At 52.2% G+C, this 23,945-nt stretch overlaps 1 protein-coding gene and 1 pseudogene across 2 annotated transcripts; both read left to right on the top strand.

Annotated features, from left to right (window-relative positions):
* The first annotated feature begins 1,379 nt into the window (after positions 1-1,379).
* Positions 1,380-4,854, top strand: LOC133915203 (protein neprosin-like). Of its 2 annotated transcripts, none has more exons than XM_062358274.1 (7): positions 1,380-1,811; positions 2,281-2,367; positions 2,454-2,711; positions 2,788-2,952; positions 3,102-3,155; positions 3,252-3,398; positions 4,166-4,854. In XM_062358274.1, exons 1-7 carry the CDS (start codon positions 1,668-1,670, stop codon positions 4,541-4,543), a joined length of 1,233 nt encoding a protein of 410 aa, XP_062214258.1. In that variant the 5' UTR covers positions 1,380-1,667; the 3' UTR covers positions 4,544-4,854. The 2 variants fall into 2 exon arrangements, with proteins under 2 accessions (XP_062214258.1, XP_062214259.1); XM_062358275.1 differs by having other exon boundaries at positions 1,671-1,811; positions 2,189-2,367.
* A 12,391-nt stretch (positions 4,855-17,245) lies between these two features.
* On the top strand, positions 17,246-23,428 carry LOC133915202 (nicotianamine synthase 2-like; annotated as a pseudogene).
* The last annotated feature ends 517 nt before the right edge of the window (positions 23,429-23,945 follow it).

Below are 23,945 nucleotides of genomic sequence, written 5' to 3'. Positions count from 1 at the left end.
CCGTAACGCGTTGCTTTTGTAACCGTAAGCACGGGCTAATCACTTTATTAAGCGAAAGCTCTTTTACACTAATAATGCAACGTTTGGCGCCACTTCGAATTCTCCTAAAAACATTTCGGATGTGGTTTCTCATTGGAAATATATCTACGGTGAATCAAAATCTGATAGTGTTTGTTTGTGGGTTTTGTAATTTAATTGGATTACAGAGGGTAAGTCAAACCGTTACATGTGTTTGGTTTAACTTGGCGTGTAACTCGTTACCATATAATTTGTTGGCCTATCAGTAGAGCAGTTTTCAATATTCAGAAATTTGAAGAATGTCTGCCCATACATGTGTTGCATACAAACGACTGTAATGAATGATATTCCATATCATTACCACGTCAAACCAAATCTTCCTGCAATCCATTTCCCTTACTGTTTGCATTACCAATGTGTGAATCAAACACTATCTTAGTTTGTGCAGTCATTTGGCTAGTTTAATATATTTAGATTTATGAATATTGTATGCTTTTCCTAGTTCATATTTGTTTTTTAAAGTTCCAACTCACGTGTTTTGGTCCACGATTGGATCAAAATCTCATACGACATTATATGCATAATATCCAATTCAGTTCTACTTGAGCAACCACTACTTCGTGTTTCTTTTAATGGCTCCAAGCCATTCGAACCAATTCGAACCTGCATAATCAATAGTATAATCAATATTACGTTTGAGTTCTAGTTTCTCTTGTGTTACCTATAGTGTAAATAAATTTAGTTTTACGGTGTATCTACGGTGACGTCATAACTATATTATTTTTCTATATTTACAAACAATATTTAATTAATAAATCAATGTACACTTATTAGAAATTTTGGTTTGACATGACTATAAACAATTGATCCTCTCTTGTATTAATTGCTGTTGACAAACTTTTACTAGCAGCATTATTCGAATTTCAGCATCCACTGCATCAGTGACAAAACTGGGTGTGTTAAAGACTACTCATGGTGTTATGATACACATTTATTAGATATCACATATACCGGGTGTGTCACATATTTTATGGATTTATTATTATAGACGCAACACATGCAACAATTAATTCTCTTGTAAACAACAATACTATATATTTTGAGTGATTGTTTGTTTGCATCAATTTAAGAATATCTCTATAACGTTGCGGTTTTAAATATAACAGTATATAATATTATGCATTGTGAGTAGTCTATCCATCTCCATTCAAACCGTCCCTGGAGCCCACATATCAGTGGGCTTTGGTCCCCCTTTGACGTTGTACGCCGGGTGCGCCTAATAATTTCCAAATCATAGAGGGGCATTTTGGTCTAGGAACCCAAAAACAGAGCTCGGAAGTGACCAAAGTAGCAGCGACCAGCGACAGTGCTCTTCACTGCCCACTTGTGAGCGGTAGTGGGCGCTCCGCTCCCAACCGAGACGAGGAGCCGCCCGAGACGAGGAGCCATTACTCCCAATCCCAGTCCCACCCCGCATTGTTTCAAATTTCTCGAATCAGTCCTCGGGGCAGTCGCGCGGCCGCTGGCGAGGGGCGATTTTGGTAAAAGAGGGGCGGCTCTGCTGCCACTTCGCCGGAGGTGGAGGTCGTGAGAGTAGAGGAGGAAGGAGGGAGGCGGAGCAGCGGTGGAGGCGTGAAGAGGCACCGGACATGGACACCGCGCGGGGGATCGCGTGCCTGCTCGTGGCGGTGATCTGCCTGTCCTGCGCCGCCGCCGCCGCCGCGAGGTCGCCGTCTGCGAGGATGCACAAGCACCTCAAGCGGCTCAACAAGCCGGCCGTCCAGAGCATCGAGGTGCGTCAAGTTGTTTCCTTTGGATTTTTTTTTTCTTTTCTCGGAGGTGTGTCAAGCCTGTTGTTTTGCCGTTGCTCTCAAGTAGATTTGAATTGCTTGCTTGGGGAGAAAAATGTTTCCATATAGCGTTATTTAGCTGCATTTGGGAGCATTTGAGCAAGCACAAGCGAGGAGCTAGGTGAAGTTGTGTTCTGATTAAAAAAAAGATAGCTTTTGGGGCTTCTTTTGCGGTTGTTCTTGAGGGGAATTCGCTTTCTCGCTTTACAATTTGCGCAAAAATTCGTATCTTTCTCTTTTCTGCACAATTTCTCTTTTCTGCACACTTTATTCTTTGTGAAGTTCGTTTTTGCTTGACAAGGGCACGTTTTTTTGCTCAGAGATTGTCAAAGTAGTCCTTTCGAAATAGAGCTATCTTCCAATTCTTAGCCACACATCTAATTGAGCTGTGTGCAAACTGCAAATCGAGCAGAGCCCAGATGGCGACACCATAGACTGTGTGCACATCTCACACCAGCCAGCATTTGATCACCCGTATCTCAGGAACCACACCATTCAGGTAAATAAATTCATTTGCTTCGCTTGCAAAAATGGCAGCCAAGTTTTCGTTGGATTGTTGCAGTCAACGCGTTATACTCTTTACAGATGAGGCCGAACTATTACCCGGAGGGCCTGTACGACGAATCCCAGAGCAATGTGGCCTCCAGCAGCAGCGACGAGAAGCCTATGGTTCAGCTCTGGCACCAGAATGGGAGGTGTCCGGAAGGCACCGTCCCAATCAGGAGAACGAAGAAGAACGACCTGCTCAGGGCAAGCTCCATGCGGCGGTACGGCAGGAAGCATCACACCATTGCGAACCCTATGTCCGTCAATCCCACCTTACTCAACGAGGGCGGCCATCAAGTACGTACTCGTATCACCCGTGTTGTTGAGGTGGATGAAGATATTGTAGTGCCATAACTCTTGTTGACAATTGCAGCATGCGATAGCGTACGTTCAAGGCGACAAGTACTACGGCGCCAAGGCGACCATCAATGTCTGGGAGCCCAAGATCGAGCAGCCTAACGAATTCAGCTTGTCCCAGCTCTGGATCTTGGGGGGGTCATTTGGTGAGGATCTTAACAGCATCGAGGCTGGATGGCAGGTAGAGAAAGACCCACAGCTCATGAGCTTCACATTCACAATCAGTGTTGTGTAAATGCAGCACCGTTTTCGCGGTTGGTAGCCCTGCTGCAATGCAGTGTGTGTTACCACGAGCTCTGAATCAGTTGTGCTTCTCCTTTGTTTGATCAGGTTAGTCCGGACCTCTATGGTGACAACAACACAAGGCTGTTCACGTACTGGACAGTAAGTTTTGCACAGCGAATTTATGAATTGAGCATGTATTTTTGTTTTCTTAATTGTTTGAGACCCCTAAATGTTTTGCCATCTTACATTCTGCAGAGTGATGCATACCAAGCAACGGGCTGCTACAACATACTGTGTTCAGGGTTCGTTCAGATTAACAGTGAGATTGCCATGGGAGCCAGCATCTTCCCAACCTCAAGCTACTCTGGTTCCCAATATGATGTCAGTATACTGATCTGGAAGGTGAGCAAGTAATTAAACTAGTGACTCACCACATGCCACGCCTAGTACGTTCAGAATTATCACAGACACTAAGAATCTTTTGCCCACTTGCTGTTATGCTCTCACTCGTCCACCTCTTTGACTGAACCCTGGGGCTTTGAAAATTAGTTTCCTCACCCTGTGGTTATCATACTTCTTTTCTCAACAACCTTTCTTATCTCTAATGATTACTCCACTTTTGATTTTTCAAAAGAAAGAACCATAGCTACTTTTCACCTCAACCAGCAAAGTAGCATTCTAAGAGCTTGTTTGGCAGAGCTCCCAGAGCAGCTTCCCGGCTGGAATTGGGGGGAGCTCTGCCAAACAGTAGCTTTCAGCTTTTAGCTCCCTGAGTGGAATCCGTGGGAGTGATTATCTGAAATGAACTAGAAGTTGGAGAGCTAAAAAAATCAGCTTTCTCTGATTCACTTCCCGCACAGAATCACTTCCTCATATATTTTATTTTAGAGAATCACTTTCAGCCACAGAATCACTTCCTCCAGAGAATTTGAATCAGGGATAGCTCTACCAAACAGGCCTTAAGTGCAAGATAGTAAGCGGAGTGTTGTTCATTTCCATTGAGCATGGGTAATGAATGCATGATTTGCATGGTACAACATGAATGCATCCTTTTGAAAGCTATACGGCTACTATTCCCTGATACTGAAATCTTGATATGCCAATGTGAATACATTACTTTTCCAATGTGTGGCTGCTAATGATCTCTGCTGTATGTTTAAATTGTGCAGGACCCAAAGGAGGGCAACTGGTGGATGCAATTTGGCAAGGATTATGTTCTTGGCTACTGGCCATCTTTCCTCTTCTCCTACCTCGCTGACAGCGCTTCGATGATTGAGTGGGGCGGGGAGGTGGTGAACTCGCAGCCCGACGGCGTGCACACATCAACGCAGATGGGCAGCGGGCACTTCCCGGAAGAAGGTTTCAGCAAGTCGAGCTACTTCAAGAACATACAGGTGGTGGACAGCACCAACAGCTTGAAAGCCCCGAAGGGTGTGGGCACATTCACTGAGCAATCAAACTGCTACGCCGTGCAGAACGGTAACAATGGCGATTGGGGCACGTATTTCTACTATGGAGGCCCTGGCAGGAGCTCAAACTGCCCCTAACATGAACACCCTGAGAATGTAGTACCCCATCCGAGTCGGTTTTCTTTAGCCTAGATAGTGTCATCTGTCTTGTGAATGGGTCGTGTGCTGATTTCTAGTTTCTCTCTTTAGTTTCTTTTTCTTCTTTAGTGTCAGGCTTCTGAAGAGAAGCATGGCATGTGGTGGTGATGCCATTATGGAGGCCTACCTCCTTTTCCTATTTTTCACTTGTCTTTCTGATTGTGGGCTATGCTTTGTCGTCGCCTTTTTCTCCTCTGAATGTCAGTGTGGCGCACCGAAAGGTGGAATGGGCAGAATTCAGATTTAATTCAGCAGCTTGTGTGCCTTTGCGGAGGGGAGTACAGAAAATAACTAACATCCATGCCATTGTTCTTGACGGATCATATAGCTGACAGCACACATCTCGAAGAGTATAAATTGCTTTGAAAATGCAGCGGAGGCAGTCCATACTCCATTGATCATCTCAGTGCTAACATGATGCTTGTTTCCATTCTTATAATCAATGGCTCCATGCTAATCTCTTCTGCATGGTTTAGTGGGGATGGAGAAAGTAGCCCATACTGCTTCAGAGACCAGGGTCAGGTTCAGAGACAGTTTGGGGCAGAACAAGAGCAGCTCAAATGTGCATGTGTTGTATGTGTGGAGGTGCTGGAAAACTTGGGCCATTGTGAAAACATATGTGGCATAAGAGCATCTCCAGCAGTTTACCTATAATGCTCCTCTATAAGTTCATATAGAATAAGCTTTTATTATAGGGTGAGTTCTTTTGTGCACCGGCTTCAGCAGCTTACTTATATACTCACTTTATATTTCTTTTTCTTCTATTTCTCTTCCGATTGTGCATATATACTCTATATTAACTTCATTTTCATATGACAATAAGTCAAACTTTTATGTTTCTACCGCATACAATTCAACAACATTTCAAATCCATAATTTTTTAAATTCAAATTCAAACATAACACAGGGTCTAAATAAACCAAATAAAACATGAACAGACATGAACAAACTATTGGACATGGAGTTGCCACATATGCTCCATAAGATCATCTCGAAGTTGTTCATGCGTCGAGTCTTCAATCTGTCGATGCACTTTAAGAAATGCCCGCAATCGATCTTCATTCCTCTCAGTCCTCATAGTTGTTCCCACATTCTCATACTCGAAGTCTTCCTCTTGTCCAGGTGATCAAGAGTATGTGGGAGTCGAGCCCTTTGCGTAGTTCTTTAGCCACCCGACCACGAAGCTAAAGCCACCAGTCAAGCAAAGTGGTCTCGGCCTGAGGGGAATGAACTCCCAGCACCTGCCATCATGCCTCCCTCGCCACCAGGTAGTGAAGAAGCAGATGATCGGTTGTCTCAGGAAGTTGAGAGCAATAGGCGCACAAGTTGTCTAACTGTAAGTCTGCCTTCGCCTTCGGAATGCCGTCCAAAGCCTGCCAAGGATCCTGAGCCAATCAATGAACTTCACCTTCCTAGGTGCCCAGGTTTTCCACACCAACTTAGCTGCGCCAAACCATATACTTCCCTGGAACATCAGCTAGTATGCTGAACTGGCAGAGTACTGCCCTGATGAAGTCCATTTCCAGATGATCCGGTCATCTGCTCCGCTTAGATGGATGGAGTCGAGATGGTCCCAAAGATGCAGGTACTGAGTGATAGCCAGTAGAGTTAAAGGCCTCGTAATGTCTCTGATCAATCTTCGTTCGCGCAAGGCATCGCATACTGATATGCACCTAGCAGCTGATCGGGAGACCGAACTAAAAAGATCATGAGTGAAGGAACGAATAGACTGGCCACCAATCCATGCATCAGTCCAGAAGCAAGTTGATTTCCCATTACCCACCTCGAATATGGTAGAAACATCAAAGATAGCAACCACTTCACGTTCGTGCTCTAGAGGGAGAGCGGCCTAGGGTCTGGAGGGGTCGCATCTCTGCCACCACAGCCACCGGAGGCGCATCGCCAAGCCAGTGAGCCTTAGGTCCTAGATCTCGAGCCCTCCGTACTGCAACAGCCGTCAAACCTTATTCCAAGTGACGGAACAGTGGCCGTCAAACACGTCTTTCTCACCAACCCAAAGGAAACCCTTCTTAATCTTATCGATCTCTTTTATCACCCATGGCGGGACTGCATAGAAATGAGGGTGTGTAGCGGTGCAGCAGACATCACCGATTTCACCAAGGTGGCTCGGCCCGGCTTGGAGATCAACCTACCTTGCCATGTAGGAAGCTTTGCCACCACATGGTCTATCAAAGGCTGCAAATGGCTCTTACGCAAGCGACTAACTGTTAGGGGCACCCCCAGATACCGAATGGGTAAGGAAGACAGGCCGCATGGGAGGTGTGCATGGATTAGATCAATGTCTTCGTCGGTGCAGTTGATGGGTACCGTCGTACACTTGTTGACGTTTGTTTTCAATCCCGTGGCCTCCCTGAAGAAGCGGAGGAAGGCGAGATATGCATGAATGTCATCCGAAGAAGGAGATAAGAAGAGCATCGTGTCGTCAGCGTAAAGCGAGCAACGGTGTGAGATGGAGCTATGTCCAACCGAGTCGACAACGCCTGAGGAGCCAGCTTTAAGCGGAATGCGAGCCAGAGTGTCTAGAACCAACATAAACATAAAGCGTGAGAGTGAGTCGCTTTGACACAACCCTCTGGCATGGCGAATAGGAGGTTCAGGAACTGAGTTGAGAAGGGCCCGAGTTGATACCGATCCCAAAACGTCCTCTATCTAGCTGCACCAATGTGGACCAAAACCCTAGGCCCATAGAACTTTCAAGAGGAAAACCTAGCTAATAGAATCAAACGCCTTAGAGATGTCCAATTTGAAAAGTATCTTGGACCGCTTGGATTTCTTCAGCAAACACGTGGTGGAATGCACCAGATTGTAGTTATCACGTATCGATCTACCGGCTATAAAGGCACTCTAATTGTTAGTGATCAAAACATCCATGCGAGGAGCCAACTGAAGAGCGAGGGTCTTGGTGATCAACTTGCCAAAGCTATGGATAAGGCTTATCGGCTGATAATCGGATGCCAAGCAGGCTGGCTCTCTCTTAGGTAGCAATGTGATGAGAGCATTGTTTAGATGGTGAAGGCCCCTTGTATCGCCTAAACCGAAAGTGCAGATTGCCAAAGACATGTCTGCCTTTATGATAGGCCATGCAACGCGATAGAACTCCACGGTAAACCCATCCGGCCTAGGGGCCTTATTGTTCGGTAGCCGTTTGACAGCCCCTAGGATCTCGTCCTCACTGAAGGGGGTGTCTAGCAATTGTAAGTATTGTGGCAAGATACCAATAACAGCTAAATCGATGGAGTGTTGTCTTGGTGTGGCGATGCCAAGCATGGACTGAAAGTGGTGAAACAGCGCCTCCTCCATCGCCGGATGGGTCAATAGCAGGCCATCATCCATGGAGAGAGAGGTGATACGTTTCTTCCATGCGCGAAGGCCGGCGTATGAATGGAAAAGCCTCGTGTCGACATCACCCTCGCGCAACCACGCCGCTCTTGAGTGACAACGAGTGATCGATCGCTCGAGGGAGTCGAGACCGAGGCAAATGACCTTCAGGTGTCTACGCATCTGCAACTCGGCCAGTGTGAGAGCCCATCCCTCCAGGTCAACATCTAGACGGGCGACCACCTCATGAGCAACAAGGAGCTGGCCTTTGATGTTGCTAATGTTTTTGCTGCTCCAACTCTGCAACTCCCTCGTTGTGCGTTTGAGAAGGATGTCTAAACGTAGTAGAGGAGGTTTCAAGTGCTCATCCAGTCTCAAGACCCACCCTCTCTCAACCGTGGATAGAAAGCCTAGCATCTTGGTCCAAAAGGTCTCAAAGTGGAAGCGTCGTCGACTGCTAGAACGCATTGACGTTGAGAGCAACAAGGGACAGTGATCGGAGCAGTCGGAAGAAAGGGCCTGCAAGAAGCATTTCGTGAACACGTCGTCCCACTCTGTGGAAGCTAGCGCTCTGTCGAGGCGTATGAGGGTAGGGGAAGAACATTCGTTCGACCAAGTGTAGCAACGACCGAACAAATGCAGGTCCTTTAGCTCATAGTCGGAGATGAATCTGCAGAACCATGTGATAGAGCGCCTATTGATGTTACTGTTATTTTTGTTTGAGGCAGCGGTAATCATGTTGAAGTCTCCCAAAACCAGCCGAGGGCCCAGAATGCACCACACGGATATCAGCAAGCTCAACGAGGAAGCAGGTCTTCTGAGCCTCTTCAGTTGGACCATAGACGGACGTCAGGAGGATAGAACCCTCTGGTTGTGACAAGATCCGAACGCTGACGAAGAATTTCCGAATCTGGATGGTGAGAGACAGCGGCTAACGATAGGTAACAAGAATGCTCCCTCTAGTATCCACTACTGGCAAGGAGTACCCAGAGAAAGTAGAGTCGCATATATCATTAAGTAGGAAGGGGTTGATTACATTGAGTTTGGTTTCTAGCAAATAGACACCCGAGACATTGTGGTCTGCTATCGTAGTTCGTACAATGTCACGACGGGCTTTGCTGTTGAGTCCACAAACATTCCAGCTCAAGAAGTTGTGGTTATCCATTGAGGCTACAACCACGCAGAGCCGACCCCCTAAGAAGCCTAACCATCGACATCATCCACTAGAGCCATGGACGCCAAGCCAAATTTGGGGAAGAGATCCTGAATCGCTTGGAGGTGTTGTGCGGACAACGGGTTCTCAATCAAACGAATGTAAGCCTGGTGCAGCTGCGGGGTGACCGAGTCACCTTCCCCTAGAAGGCCGAGCCTACGCATCAGCAGGACCTTCACTCGCTTAGATGGTCAAGTGGCCGAAAGACTTGACTTAGCTGCAAGCCGATTGCTTCCCCCTGGACCTTGGTCCGTATGTGGCACCAACACTGGTATACGGGTAGACGTTGCTAATGGGGCAGGGATTTCCTTCGTGAGCCCCTGAAGAAAGGAAAGCACTGCGGAGCTGACTGCATTGTGGGGCGGGACGGTGGACGCAGCGCTGTCGCTGATAGTTAAATCATCGCACCATGCCGGGGTGGTACTATAGCCCGTCCGACAATGGACCCTGCATCATCCAGACCACAATGATGGGCCACGCAAAACACAACCCCCAAGTGGGCGGACGTCGCGGCCCACCGAAGGAGGAGTGAGAGGTTAGCAGCCCGGGTAAGGCGGGCTCCCAGAAGAGTGATCCGCAGTCTCATGAGCACTGAGCTCTACTGCAGAATCAGGATAAAGGACCCTGCTACCCCGCTGAATGACCAGTATTGGAAGCAGGACAGCGACGCCTAGAGTATACCAGCTTGACATGCCGAGTCACCCAAGGCCTGACGACGTCATGGACTGTCCCTCTGACGCGGGGAAAGGCTTCGTCTGTCATTGTGTCATAGCCCCTAGAGGGAGAGACCTCACGGGCGTGAGAGAGGATTATAGCTAGCTCCTGCATCTCGGCCTGCGACAACAGAGATGAAGCCATGCGAAAAGGGGACACCACGCCGTATGCGCCCGTGAGCAGAGGTATGGGAGCTAAGGTTTCCAAGGACGGCGACGTGTGAAAAGCCGATGACCGACCGTCTATGCCCGTGAGTGGGGACACGTGAGCTGTAGTTTCCTTGGACGGTGCACTGTTGAAAGAGCCAAAAATGACGTGTGCTGCTACCCCTGAGGCTGAAGAATGCTGGCCACCTAGAGCACACTGCAAGAGTGGCCACCGACCAATATGGAGTTAGCACCCACTGTTGTGGCAGGCAATGGAAGGAACGACGCTTGCCTCCCCCTGTGTAAGACCCGCGTTGCCGGGATCTCCTGTGCCTCCTGTATCAGTCCCTGGATTACGTAGCTGATACGCACAGTACAACAGTTGTAGTATCACAGTCAAACTTCGTACAATACATTAACGTACAGTGTACTTTAAGTTACAAACCATATTGTCTTTTACAAACATAGTCTAGCGGCCTTCATGAAAAGCACAGCGGAAAAAGGACCCAAGCCACAAGCAGCGAGGGTGCGAACACGACGCTTAGACTACTCTTCGTCTCCGGCTTCGCCCCCGGCAAGGTCGGTGTTATCTTCTTCATCTGAATGACAGCAAGAGTGAGTACAAAAGGTACTCAGCAAGCCCTATACTACTTTCAAGGGTTTCATAGATGCATAATGAAGTATTTCAAGGATAAGGCTTTACGGAATAGTTTTAGCGTAAAGCAATCTATGCAGGTATTCAGTTGTATCATCAATGATTATCTTTAAAATTGTTTTAATAGTTCAAAACCAGTAACAAGCTTTATCTGGGGGTTTTCGGTCCTGGGAGGGGCTATACCTCACTCCGCAGTCCCTTTTATCACAACTGGTGTACCTCTAGTACCACACAGCTTCTGGCGGAATCGAGCCAAGAACATTAACATACGGATATCTAGTCCACACACTCACTCATTAAGACACACGCACCCTGAGTCTAGTCAACGCGATTGCTGCTTTCGCATGTCCATGACCGTGGACATGGCTATTCGAATAGTTTTACACTCTGCAGAGGTTGTACAACTTTACCCACGCGATATGCTCAGCCTCCCACTGTTGCATGCAGGGGAGCGAATCATAGCGAGACCCTCCATAACACCTTTCCTGCTGGGCTTTTCCACGAGACACGCCTAAGTACCAGAGCTGCATGCTTCCGAAGGCCAGCATCCCTTTTTAAGCCTTGGCCGGTACTAGAAACCTCCAAGCATGCGGGACAGGATAGTACTTGCCTGCTCGTTGCTCTCAGCCTCCTGGTATGATGTCCGACCCAGTCCAGTGAAAGGAAAGTCAAGTCCTGCCCATACAGGACGCATGGTTGTACGTAGTGGCTAGGCTAGACGGGCCGCAATGACTCGGTCCTTAAGCGGCCGGGGTGGGCATCTCCCAGCACGAGTATTCGCACAATACCACATGCCCCCAAAAGCATCCCTTCCCACAGAGGACTACTCTACCTGCCCCCGCCAAAACAGTTTTCACTAGTTTTTACACACCACCCACCATATCCCACACACTGACAAGGATCTCACATCCATCACGAAATTCATATCCACCAAGGATTCATGGTATATGACTTGTCATTGGATAATGATAATTTATCATCTCCGAGGAGATGCGTTTAAAAACGACGCCTCTGAGGAGACGTATTCAATCCTAAGCATGCTAGATATCAAGACGTCTTCCATCGTTAATATAGATAACAATAGGTAATCTTAGGGTGATATGTATTCTGGGTGAAGTTAGTTATGGCATGGCAAGTGTTGATAGGATTAACTACTACAAACAATTGCAAAAGCGTAATACATAGCACATGCAGTAGTATTCCCAGTTTTAGTTGAGCATGTAGATTATCGGAAAACATAGGTTCAATATGATCAAGGAAAATAGGACTTGCCTTCTCCGGAGTTCTCCTCTTGATTTTGGTCAAAGTCAGGATCCTTCTCAGCCCGAATAATCCCAGCACAGATCTCGCAAAACAATTATCCTTGTTCCTCTGTAATTTACAACTACGATCAATACTGCTAAACTAAAGAAGAACCGATTAATACCAATTGAAAAGCCAAATAAGTCCTAACAGACAACACAAGTTGGCCAATGAGTAGATCTTGATTTTTAAGGAATTTCGGCGAAGGAAACGCCAAAATCGGAGCCAGAACGGAGAAGTTACGGCCCCTGGAAGATTTAATTCAGGAAAAATATGAAAAAGACACTATTCACAGGTGGGCCCACTGAACAGTGAAAGGGAACAGTGACCAAGTGGGACCCACTTGGGCTCCATCCGGGCCTGGATGGGCCGGGCCTGGGCCTAGGCTGGGCTCGGATCTACAGTAATGGGCCCACACAGTGCGGCCTACAGAGTCATCGGGCCGGCGGCCTATGGCCTATAGAACCTGGGCCGGCCCAGGAGGCATGGCCCATTTGCGGTACAGGCCGGCCTGGCCGACTGGCCGGCCGGTGGGCTAAGCGGGGGTGCGCAGCAGGGCAGCCCATGGCGCACGCGCGCAGCGTGCGGCGGAGGGGAGGGGGATTTGGCGTCGGCGGCGAGGGCTACGATGGCGTGGCGCGGAGAAGCTCGCCGGCGACGAGTTTCCGCTAGGGTTTCGCCGCGAGAGCTAGACGCCGGGGCACTACGCGGCACGGCAAACTCGACTGACAGCACGGCGACAACAGTGAGAGGCGGCGGTTGTGTCAGATCAGCGCCGGAGGGGGGGGGAAGCGGCGGCGTGACAAAATTCGGCAGCACCTCCCCTGCACGGGGAGGCGTTCTTCCTGCAAGAAAACGGGGCTCACGGTCCCGAAGAACTCGGCACGACGGCCGGTGAACACACATACGACACAGGCACGTGCCGGCGGCGACCAGACGCGGTGGCCGAACCACAAACGCGTCGGCGTGCGGCTATCAGCCATATTGGCGCATGGGGTGGCTTACTTAGCTAGCCTAGGGACTTTAGGGAGGCTAGGGGGCTCACCAGTGAGGTCGGACGGTGGCAAGCGGCGGCTGTGGTCGGCGGTGGGGACGACAAATGACGGCGGCTCGGGCTTCGCGCAAAGGCAGTTCCCGTCGAGCTTTTCGGGCCAACGAAAGGTGGCACGCGGGCAGCGTCGGCTTAAGGTCCTCCTCGGCAGCTCGTCGGCGGTGGCGTATGGTCGACGGCGAGCAGTGGCGAGGCGAGAAACGGGGCGGCGGTGGCGGAAGTGGTGAAATGGATAAGGAGGGAGTGCCGGCCTGCTATTTATAGCGGGGAGGGGAGGCGGCACTAAGGCGAGGGCGAGGGACGCGCGAGCGGGCGCGGGTGTCCACCGCGGGTCGACGGAGGCGAGGTGGAGCGCAGCCAGGCGTGCGACGCGGCGGCGGTGGCCTGTGGCCGGTCGACGCGCGGCAGGCTACCGCAAGCACGCGTACTGCGGCGCCAGCACAGTGGCCGGGGCAGGGGCAGAGAGAAGGGAGAGGCATGGGCTCGGGGCGGAGCTGTCCCGCGAAGAGCGGCGGCCGGCGACGTGGCCTGCAGCGCTGGCGGGGAGAGAAGGGAGGAGGAGAGGGAAGAGGGGTGTGGCGCGGGTGGATGGGCGACACGTGGCATCGGTGGACGGCCCGGAGCGAACACGCGCGCGGGCGCGCCCGGCGCGCTGGCGTGCGGCTGAGTGGGCCGGGAAGGCGATGGCGGCCCATGCGGGGAAGGAAGCGGCCGAACGGGCCTGCAGCTAGCCCGTGCTAAAAAGAAGAAGAAAGAAGACCAGTTGGGCCGGATAAAAAGAGAGGGAAAAAAAGGAAACCAGCCCACTGAGAATTTGGAGGAGAGAAAGAAAGAGAGAAAAAGAGAAAGAGAATCAAACATATCTTTGGAATAATTCAAATTGGAAATTTGAATTTGGAACTTGACTTTGGATTAAGATCAACTTCAATTATTTATTTGGAGTTGATTTAATCTGGATCTCTGATTTAAAGGGAATTTGAATCTGAAATTGATATTTTTGAGCTGACCAGAATCTAAGAGTAGGTTTGAGTTGAGAGACATTCACTTCAAACCTCCACACAAAGAATCATAAAATCTAATAATGCATGACAGTCAACCTAATGCAGTGATCTTTGCTAGAATTTGCACTGGTAAACTTTGGAACAACTAGTCAACTCCATACCTCCAACATGTGTGAAGGTGTATGTACTGGCATACATACACATCCCTGTACATGTACTAGCTTACTTAATTATCCTAAAAAAGTTTTAATTTGGAGCTAATTCTGTAATTATACAATATGCTAAACACAGGGTGTTACACCCTGGGAGACCCGAACGACCCATGTCGCTTGCCAGATGGCCATCGAACTCCTCATCCCCATCGTTGGATGGAACAGGGTCATCGCTGCTGAAGGAAGACGGAACACGAAACTCCACCGCAGATACAATATGGACCTCTACGTTATACCTGAGGCTCCTCATCTCCATGATGTACGGTGGAAGCTCACCGAGGAGCTATTGCGGCTCAGAAACCTCCATGGTGACGATACTGGGAATGCTTTGTGGACAGTCACACCAAGCGATGACGCGGAGGCCAGCGAGGTCGGCCCGCTCGGCCAAGGGCACCTCGTTCTCGAGCTTCTCGACCCAACAATGGTGGCCAAGGATCTGCTAAGTCGTGGAAGCAGACCAGGTGTGAGGAGGAACGCCTCGCAAGGCAAGGATGACCCTGAAGGTCAGAGTGCCAGCGAACGCAAACGATAGCCAAGTCCAAGGTCAAAAAAACCACGCAACATCTGTGTCCGAGGCCCTGCCACTGGTGGTGAGAATGGAGTCCCGAGCGTGCTGAGTTCAGCAAGCCACCAGGAAGTTGTCGGGGTAGAACGTCATGATGCTGAACTCCACCTCCAGGATGCCCACTGAACGGGAAATTACATTGGTGAGGTCACTAGGGCGGAAACCACGCCTGGCACGATTCGTATAAGCGAGGAGTGTCCACCGAAGACCACTCTCCTTGATGGAGAATCCAGCCGACCAAGGAACGATACAACGCTCTGGCATCAAGTCCGGAGCAGCACCCCCTAGCGTGGATGTGCTAGGACCAAAGGCGTCGAAGCCAATCCCTGGGCAGACCAAAGAAGAGGAGAGGACCAAGGGCATGTAGATGTAGATGGATATTCTAACAGGGCAGCGTGACGACTAACGAGCCGAGGGCTGCTGCTTTCGCGGCATCATCTTCTGGGAACTTGGACAGATGCATTGCCAACCAAACAATCTTCCTTCCTCCAATTTTCAAAAACACATCCATCCCCACCCTAGGGCATCCAGGATCCAAGCTAGTGGCGACCCAGCCAGTGCAGCGCGGCATGACGAGATGAGACATCTCGCGCGACCTGGCCGGGCGGCACACGGGGACTACTTGGCGTCTCATGCTCCCTTTGGATAGCTATGTTTTTTGCTCTTCTCTGGAAAAAGCCAGACGCTAAAGAGGCTGGCTTTTGATCCTAATTTTATGTGGTTTTGACTATCTGAGAAGCAGTTATAGTTGGAATAAATTAGAAGTTAAGAAACAAGTTGAGATGAACTTTTTTGACTTTCGGTATGTTGAGCTACGCATTTCCCCGTGGTTGTGGCTGCGGCGCGGGTGCTACGGAGCCGCACGAGGCCCCGCCGGTCGGATCACGTGTTCACGATGGGTTCTTGGCACGGGCGAACGGATGGGTATGGCAAGTGGAACGAGTGTGCCGAGCACGGCCGTGGAGTAAGTCAGACAAACCGATTTCACGACGCGTCGTCGTTGTGCCAAGTTTGAGATTGGGCCCCGCTCTTAAAAACAGATTTGACATTTGGCCGGATTTCGTGGGCCGTGCTCGTACCAGTTTACATCGAAGTTAGCGCTTAGTGCTAGTTTGTGGGCCTTGCTACTAATATCTATCAAATCAGATTTTCTCCCTTTAAAAAATCAAATTAGATTTCTCCTCTCAAAAAATGAAAAAAAAAATCAAATCAGATTTCGGGGTAGGTAAAAGGGAACGAACAGCTGGGCTCGGCTTACTCCAATGCAATTGCGCGGTCTATGCTGTACTGATTACGGAATGACTATTAGCGTATTTTACCCCCCACATAAAGTTTGCAACGGTAACTCCTTTTTTATGAGAAGCGGAGAAGATAGCAAAATTAACACTAGCTAACGTGGTACTTCCCAAGTACGTAAAAAAGCTCAGTCAGGAATCTTGAGATACATACGACCTAAGAATACAAAAATTGTTTGAAGTTTTTTTTGTCCAAAATCGAGCTGATTCATAGTTAGCAAATCGCAGAAAGTGTTTATCATGCCGAGGTCTGTATTCTAAGCAAAACGAAGGCCTTAGAGGCTTAGAGATCTGTGTCAGACTTAGGAACCTTTTAGGTGTGTTTGATTGCTTGTATTTTTTAGCCTAGTCTGTATATGTCAGACTTAACTCAGTCAAGCTAAGTGTTAAAGTGTATATAGTAATAATTTACTTGGTTGATTGTACCTATTTAGTCTCACTGAGAAAACATAGTGTTTGGTTGTTTATATGAAGATATATTGTATAAAATAAAAATATACAAACAAGTTTTACCATAACATTTATTTTATATTATTTTACTATTACAGCCCTTAGTTTATCTTATTAAACCTTAATATTCATCAAAATATATTAATATCACTTAATATGCACTAATTACATACTAATAACATTATTATTTAGGCACCAGATTGTATCCAGTGAGTCTGCCTCTGCAGAAACACATAAATTCTAGGTATCTTCAGAGCTAAACTAAGTGCATACATTTACATATCGAGAACCAAGCTCAAGATGATATACAAGCAATTAAACACCTATCTAATAGCCTAAGCTAAGTCATATACGTGCAACTAAACACACCCCTAGCAAATGGATGATCCGGCCATCGGAGTGATTTGACATGTATCATTTGTATAAACGGTGGCGTTATGCAAATGGAAGATAACAAATACTAATCAATTATATATTCCATGCCATATCAGGTGTAGGTGTATCTGAACACAGAGGCATGAAAGAGACCATTGGCAGTGAACGCATGAAGCGCGCCATGCGGCAAGCTCCTTTCGCCGCTTCGCGAACACGAATTCAAGCGTGAAATTAACCCGCCGAACCATTGTCTTCTTCTTTACCTGCCACCGGCGCCATGCCGCATGCAAGCGACCAGACGTGGGATCCGGCACCATGTATATATACACCCCGCCTACGCCTTTCCAGAGACCATCGAGCAGCCCAATCCATTTGCTTCGCACGACCGGCATCTATCGCCTCCATCTCAGCGCGAGCGAGCTTCGAGATTAACAACTTCGCAAGTGGCATGGAGGCTCAGAACCACGAGGTGGCCGCCCTGGTGCAGAAGATCTCCGGCCTCCACGACGCCATCGCCAAGCTGCCGTCGCTGAGCCCGTCGCCCGCCGTGGACGCGCTGTTCACCGACCTCGTCACGGCCTGCGTCCCGGCGAGCCCCGTCGACGTGACCAAGCTCGGGACCGAGGCGCAGAAGATGCGCGAGGAGCTCATCCGCCTCTGCTCCGACGCCGAGGACCAGCTCGAGGCGCACTACTCCGACATGCTCGCCGCCTTCGACAACCCGCTCGACCATCTCGCCGCTTCCCGTACTACCGCAACTACATCGACCTGAGCAAGCTGGAGTACGGGCTCCTGGCGCGCTACGTGCCCGGCCCCGCGCCGTCCCGCGTCGCGTTCGTGGGGTCGGGCCCGCTGCCGTTCAGTTCGCTCGTGCTCGCCGCGCGCCACCTGCCGGACACGTTGTTCGACAACTACGACCGGTGCACCGCGGCCAACCAACGCGCGAGGAAGCTGGTCCGCGCGGACAAGGACCTCAGCGCGCATGTCGTTCCGCACGGCCGACGTCGCCGACCTGACGAACGAGCTCGGCGAGTACGACGTTGTGTTCCTGGCCGCGCTCGTCGGCATGGCGGCCGAGAACAAGGCCAAGGTGATCGCGCACCTCGGCAGGCACATGTCCGATGGAGCGGCCCTCGTCGTGCGGAGCGCGCACGGGGTGCGCGGGTTCCTGTACCCCATCGTCGACCCCGAGGACATTGGACGAGGCTGGTTCGACGTGCTGGCTGTTGGAATCTCGCCGGAGAAACGACGCGCACGTCGCCGGAGAGATCTCGGCCAACACACACACACAAATTCACGCGAAAACCACAGTGAACACGATCTCGTTGGTGCTGCTGAATTAGCTACATTTTCAGATCTATTCCTCAGCTTATATAGTCTATTACAAGGAAACTAATTAAGGCCTAACAATCAGACCGAGCTGTCCACAACCACACAACGGCCATGCGCCTAATCTTAGCTAAACAACTAAGGAAAATAAAACACTAATTGAGGCACGCAAGGATTATTCTCAACAAATCTCCTCCTAAGCCTTGCTGTGCTTGCTATCAACATTGATCAGACCGATCTTAGTGCGAAGCTTGTGAAATTTGACTCTGCCAAGCGGCTTCGTCAGAATGTCACCCAGTTGCTCTTCGCTCCTGATGAACTCCACCTTGATCAGGCCATTTTCTGCGGACTCCCGGACTAGATGATACTTCACCTCGATGTGCTTGCTCTGTCCGTGGAGTACCGGGTTCTTGATTAAGGCAATGGCGGACTTGTTGTCCACCCTCAGCAATGGCGCGCTCGGTGTAGACCCCTGCGCCTCTGCTAGCACTCGAGCGAGCCACAGCGCCTGACAGGCCGCATTCACCGCTGCAATATACTCCGACTCGCAGCTGGATTGAGCCACTACTCTCTGCTTCATGGACTGCCAGGTGACCGGGCTGTTGGCCAAGAGGAAGATGACCCCGGTTGTGCTTTTCCTAGCATCAACATCTCCTGCGAAATTAGCATCGCTGAAACCTGTCAACAGCGCCTGATTCCCCTTCTTCCTGCCAAACCACAGCCCCCAATTGCTGGTACCCGCCACATAGCGGAGAATCCGCTTCACTGTTGCAAGATGATCCTCCCGTGGCTCCTCCAGAAAGCGGCTCACATATCCAACAGCAAACGCAAGGTCGGGACGAGTGTTCACTAGGTACCTCAAGCTCCCGACGATGCTCCGGTATGCTGTGGCGTCCACCGGTGGCTCCGTGCTCCGCTTGCTCAACTTCAAGCGCGCCTCCATGGGCACTTGGCAGGGATTGCATCCCGCCATGCCGCTCCTCTCCAAGATCTTCACGGCATAGGCGCCTTAGCTGAGTGAGATGCCGCTCGCACTCTGCTTCACCTCGATCCCGAGGTAGTAGTGAAGCAGGCCGAGGTCGCTCATCTTGAATGCGGCCGCCATCTCCTCCTTGAAGAGCTTGATGTCGCTGCAGCTGGAACCGGTGATCACAAGGTCGTCGACGTATACCCCGACCACCAGCTGCGCGTCGCCGTTCCGCCTGATGTAGATGGCGTGCTCCGACGGGCTCCTCCGGAAACCGAGCGACATCAGCGTGTCGTCCAGCTTCGCGTTCCAGGCGCGCGGCGCTTGATGCAGCCCGTACAGCGCCTTCCGCAGCTTGAGCACCTTGTGCTCCTTGCTGGTGATGACGAAACCCGCCGGCTGCTCGACGTAGACCTCCTCCTGCAGGTCGCCGTTTAGGAACGCCGATTTGACATCCATGTGGTGCACCTCCCACCCCTCGTGTGCCGCGAGGGCGATGAGCAGGCGCACCGAGTCCAGCCTGGCCACCGGTGTGAAGCCCTCGTCGTAGTCGATGCCGTGTCGCTGCGCGTAGCCCTTCACCACGAGCCGCGCCTTATGCTTGGCCACCGCCCCGTGCTCGTCCCGCTTGACCTTGAACACCCATTTCACCCCGATCGGCTTGCGACCAGGTGGGAGGTCGGCGAGGCACCAGGTGCCATTCTCCTCGATGGACTCCATCTCCTCCATCATCGCCTTCCTCCAGCTCGGGCTACGCTCGGCCTCGGCGAACGAGGTGGGCTCGTCGGAGCTCACCACGTGCAGCTCCTCGGCCACCAGTGCGCGTGGTGCGAAGCCACGCGGCGAGGCCGGCCCGATGATGTCGTTGATGTTGCGAAAGCGGACCGGCGCGTCATCGTCGTGGTCGGCGTCAAGGTTCTCGTCGTCGATGCCAGCATCTAGCTCCGTGTCATCAACCCCAGCGGGAAGTGGCGGCTGCTCTGCCGGCGCCTCATCCGCTCCATCTGCCACTGGTGGCGCCTGGCCCGTGGTGGCGTACTCCACCGTGAAGACGTCATCGCCACCGCTCGACTTGTCGTCGTCGCCGTCGGTGCCCCAGTCCCACTGGGTTTGCTCGTCGAACACCACGTCACGCGTCACATGGACACGCTTTGTGACGGGGTCGTACGCGTGGTACGCCTTGGAGCCGCGCTCGTAGCCAATGAAGATCATCTTGCGGCCACGATCCTCGAGCTTCTTCAGGTGCAGAGCTGTGTTCCGAACGTAGACGATGCAGCCGAACGTCCTCAGGTGGTGTACCGCCGGCTTCTTCCCGTGCCAGGCCTCGAACGGAGTCATGCCGTCCATGCTCTTCGTCGGGCACCTGTTCAGCACATACACAGCGGTGCTCACTGCCTCGCCCCAGAACCATCCGGGCAGCCCTTTCGCCTTGAGCATGCTTCTTGCCATCGCCACCACCGTGCCGTTCCGGCGCTCGACGATGCCGTTCTACTGCGGGTTGTAAGGCGCGCTGTGCTGGCGATGAACTCCTTCGGTCGCACAGTACTCCGCGAACTCAGTCGCGGTGAACTCGCCTCCACGGTCGGTGCGGAGCGCCTTCAGCTTGAGGCCCGACTCGCCTTCCACCCAAGCCTGAATCTCCTTGATTGCAGCCGCTGCACGATCCTTGGATGGAATCGCGGCTACCCACATGTACCTGCTCAGGTCGTCCACCATCAGCAAGAAGTACTTGTTCCCCCTCTGCGTCGCCGGTGCAATTGGGCCGCAGAGGTCGCCGTGCACCAGCTCAAGCCGCTGCCGCGCACGGTACTCCGCCTGAGCCGGGAACGAGGTGCGCCGCTGCTTCCCGGCCTGGCACGCCTCGCACAGCTGCTCCACCTGCCCTATCTCTGGCAGGCCACGCACAAGCTCCTCCCGAGCCAGCTTCCGGAGCGCCGCCATGTTGACGTGCCCGAAGCGCTCGAGCCAGCGCCACGCCACCTCGTCTCCACGCCCGCGCACCGTCAAGCACCTCGGTTGCGCCATCTTGATGTGGAGGATGTACAGCCGGTTCGCCGCCCGCGACACCTTCGCCAGCAACTGGCCTCCGGGCTCTCGGATCCTCATCACCCCGGCGTCGATGTCGATCTTGTAGCCTCCCTTGTCGAGCTGCCCGAGACTTACTATGTTCGTCGTCAGCCGGGGAATGAAGTAGACCCCGAAGAACGACCGGAGCTCGCCGTTCTTGCACACGAATGCGACAGTGCCCCGGCCCTCGATCCGCGCCACCGAGTCGTCGCCGAACCGCACGGTGCCGAGCACCGCCGTGTCCAGCTTCGAGAACGCGGCCCTGGATCCGGACATGTGGTTGGTTGCGCCGGTGTCCTGGACCCAGGTCTCCGCCTCCCGATCCTTCTCTTCTTCGAGGTGGGCGAACACCTTCTGCTCCCGGATCTCGATTTGGGGGCCGGATCCCGCCGTCGCCGCCTCAAATCCGCTGTCGCCATGCTCCTTCCTCGCTCTCTGCGGCGCCGGATCAGCGTGCGGGAGCGGAGCCACCTCCAATGAGGGTCGCGCCGGCGATCCAGCCGGCGATGCGCTCAGGGATTGCGGCGGCGGTGATGTGGTTAGGGTTGGAGACGACTTCACGAGCAGGAGTGAGGCCTCCTCTTCATCCTACGCGACATGGGCCTGCTCCCTCCTAGGCTTCGACCGGCACTCACGGGCCTAGTGGCCCATCTTCCCGCAGCTCCTGCATTCGTCGCCGGTGGGCTTGTTCGAATTCGACGGCCCACCAGACGAGCTGCCGCCTCCGCGACGCCCTGATCCGCCGCTGCCGCCGCCATTGCCGGAGGAATTTTCCGCCTCGCGCTTCTTCCGCCGCGCGTCCCACTCCTCCTCCGTGAGGTACAGCCTCCCGTCATGCTGCAGTGACGCCGGCGCTTCCTCAAACGCCTCCTCCGCCTCCTGCAGCCACCCCGTCAGATCAGCGACCGTCATGGTCGACACGTCGAGCAGTGTCTTGATCGCGATCGTGATTTGCTTGAAATGGGGCGGCAAGCTACGGAGCATCTTCGCCACGATCTCGGCGTCCTTCACTTCCTCGCCCAGCGTGGCGAGGTGCGCCGCCATGCTGTTTAGGCGCAGCGCGTAGTCTTCGACGGTTTCACCGTCGTTGAACGCGGCGAGGTCGAATTTCCGGCGCAGCTGCTGCGCCGTGGACTTCTTCACGCGATCGTCCCCGACCCTCATGGTCGCGATCGCATCCCACGCCTCCTTCGCCGTTTCCTTCTTGGCAATCATCGACACCATCTCAGGTGGCACCACGCCACACAAGGCGTCGAGCGCCATCATCTCCTCTTGCGGATCGGCGCCGCCATCCTCGATGACGTTCCAGAGAACCCGCGCCTTCAACTTCACCTTCATCAGGAGCGCCCAATCGGAGTAATTGGTCTCGGTGAGGACGGGGTAGCTACTCCCGCCGCCAACCTCACGAATCACCCTCTGGATCATGACTCCATCCTTCGAGTTGCTGTCGTCGGGCTTCTTCCCGTCACCTATGGTCCCAAGTTGGTACTAGTAGCTCTTGATGCCACTTGTTGGAATCTCGCCGGAGAAATGACGCGCACGTCGCCAGAGAGATCTCGGCCAACACACACACACAAACTCACGCGAAAACCACAGTGAACACGATCTCGTTGGTGCTGCTAAATTGGCTACATTTCCAGGTCTATTCCTCAGCTTATATAGTCTATTACAAGTAAACTAATTAAGGCCTAACAATCAGGCCGAGCTGTCCACAACCACACAACGGTCATGCGCCCAATCTTAGCTAAACAACTAAGGAAAATAAAACACTAATTGAGGCACGCAAGGATTATTCTCAACACTGGCCGTGTACCACCCGGACGACGAGGTGATCAACTCCGTCATCATCGCGCGCAAGGTGGACGCGCACGCGAGCGATGGGCGCCAGAACGGGTAGCACGCGCTCGGCGGCGCGGTGCCGGTGGTGAGCCTGCCGTGCAAGTGCTGCAAGATGGAGGTGAGCGCACTGCAGAAGAGGGAGGAGAAACCGACAAGGGAGGAGCCGTCCTTCTGACGGGACGGCGAAGCTAGGCAATACGCAGTCGTCGTCGACTCCATGCATATATCTGCGTGTGCCCTGACGTGTATATGCTCTCTCTCTCTCTCTCTCTCTCTCTCTCTCTCTCTCTCTCTCTCTCTCTCTCTCTCTCTCTCTAAGTGTGTGTGAGAGATCTGAAAAATAAGAGCAATTATGGAATTCAGAAACAGCATCGATGCCTGGCGAAATTGAGCAAGCGAAGCTCGATCGCTTGTCCTGATCACCAGGCAGCCCCTGCTTCGCCACTGTGCGTGCAAGGCTCGGCAATTCGGGTGGCAAGTCTGCAACGGGATAAACCCGACTCGCATCGTAGAACTGGGCGCGAGATTTGTATACGCTAGGCGTCCCCTGCTGGACTCTTCCATGCGACAGAGAAGGGGACGACGGTGGTGGTGTTAGCAGCGGGGGAGAACGCGCCGGCTCGGCGAGGCCCTCAGCATCTGCAGACGCGTCACCTTCTGTGCGCTGCGCTTCGCGGCAAGGGCCAGCCGAGGCCGCTCAAGGCGCGCGCATGCGCATCGATCGGAGGAGCCGGCCGTCCGCGCGGCGGGAAGGGCGGTGGCCCACCGTGCAAGTGCAAAATGGAGGAGGTGAGCGCGCTGCAGAAGAGGGAGGAGCTGACG

Source organism: Phragmites australis, chromosome 4 (assembly GCF_958298935.1).
Source record: "Phragmites australis chromosome 4, lpPhrAust1.1, whole genome shotgun sequence".
NCBI classification, from domain to species: Eukaryota; Viridiplantae; Streptophyta; class Magnoliopsida; order Poales; family Poaceae; genus Phragmites; species Phragmites australis.
The sequence above is the reverse complement of the archived record's forward strand: the minus strand, read 5'-3'. Positions and strand labels throughout refer to the sequence as shown.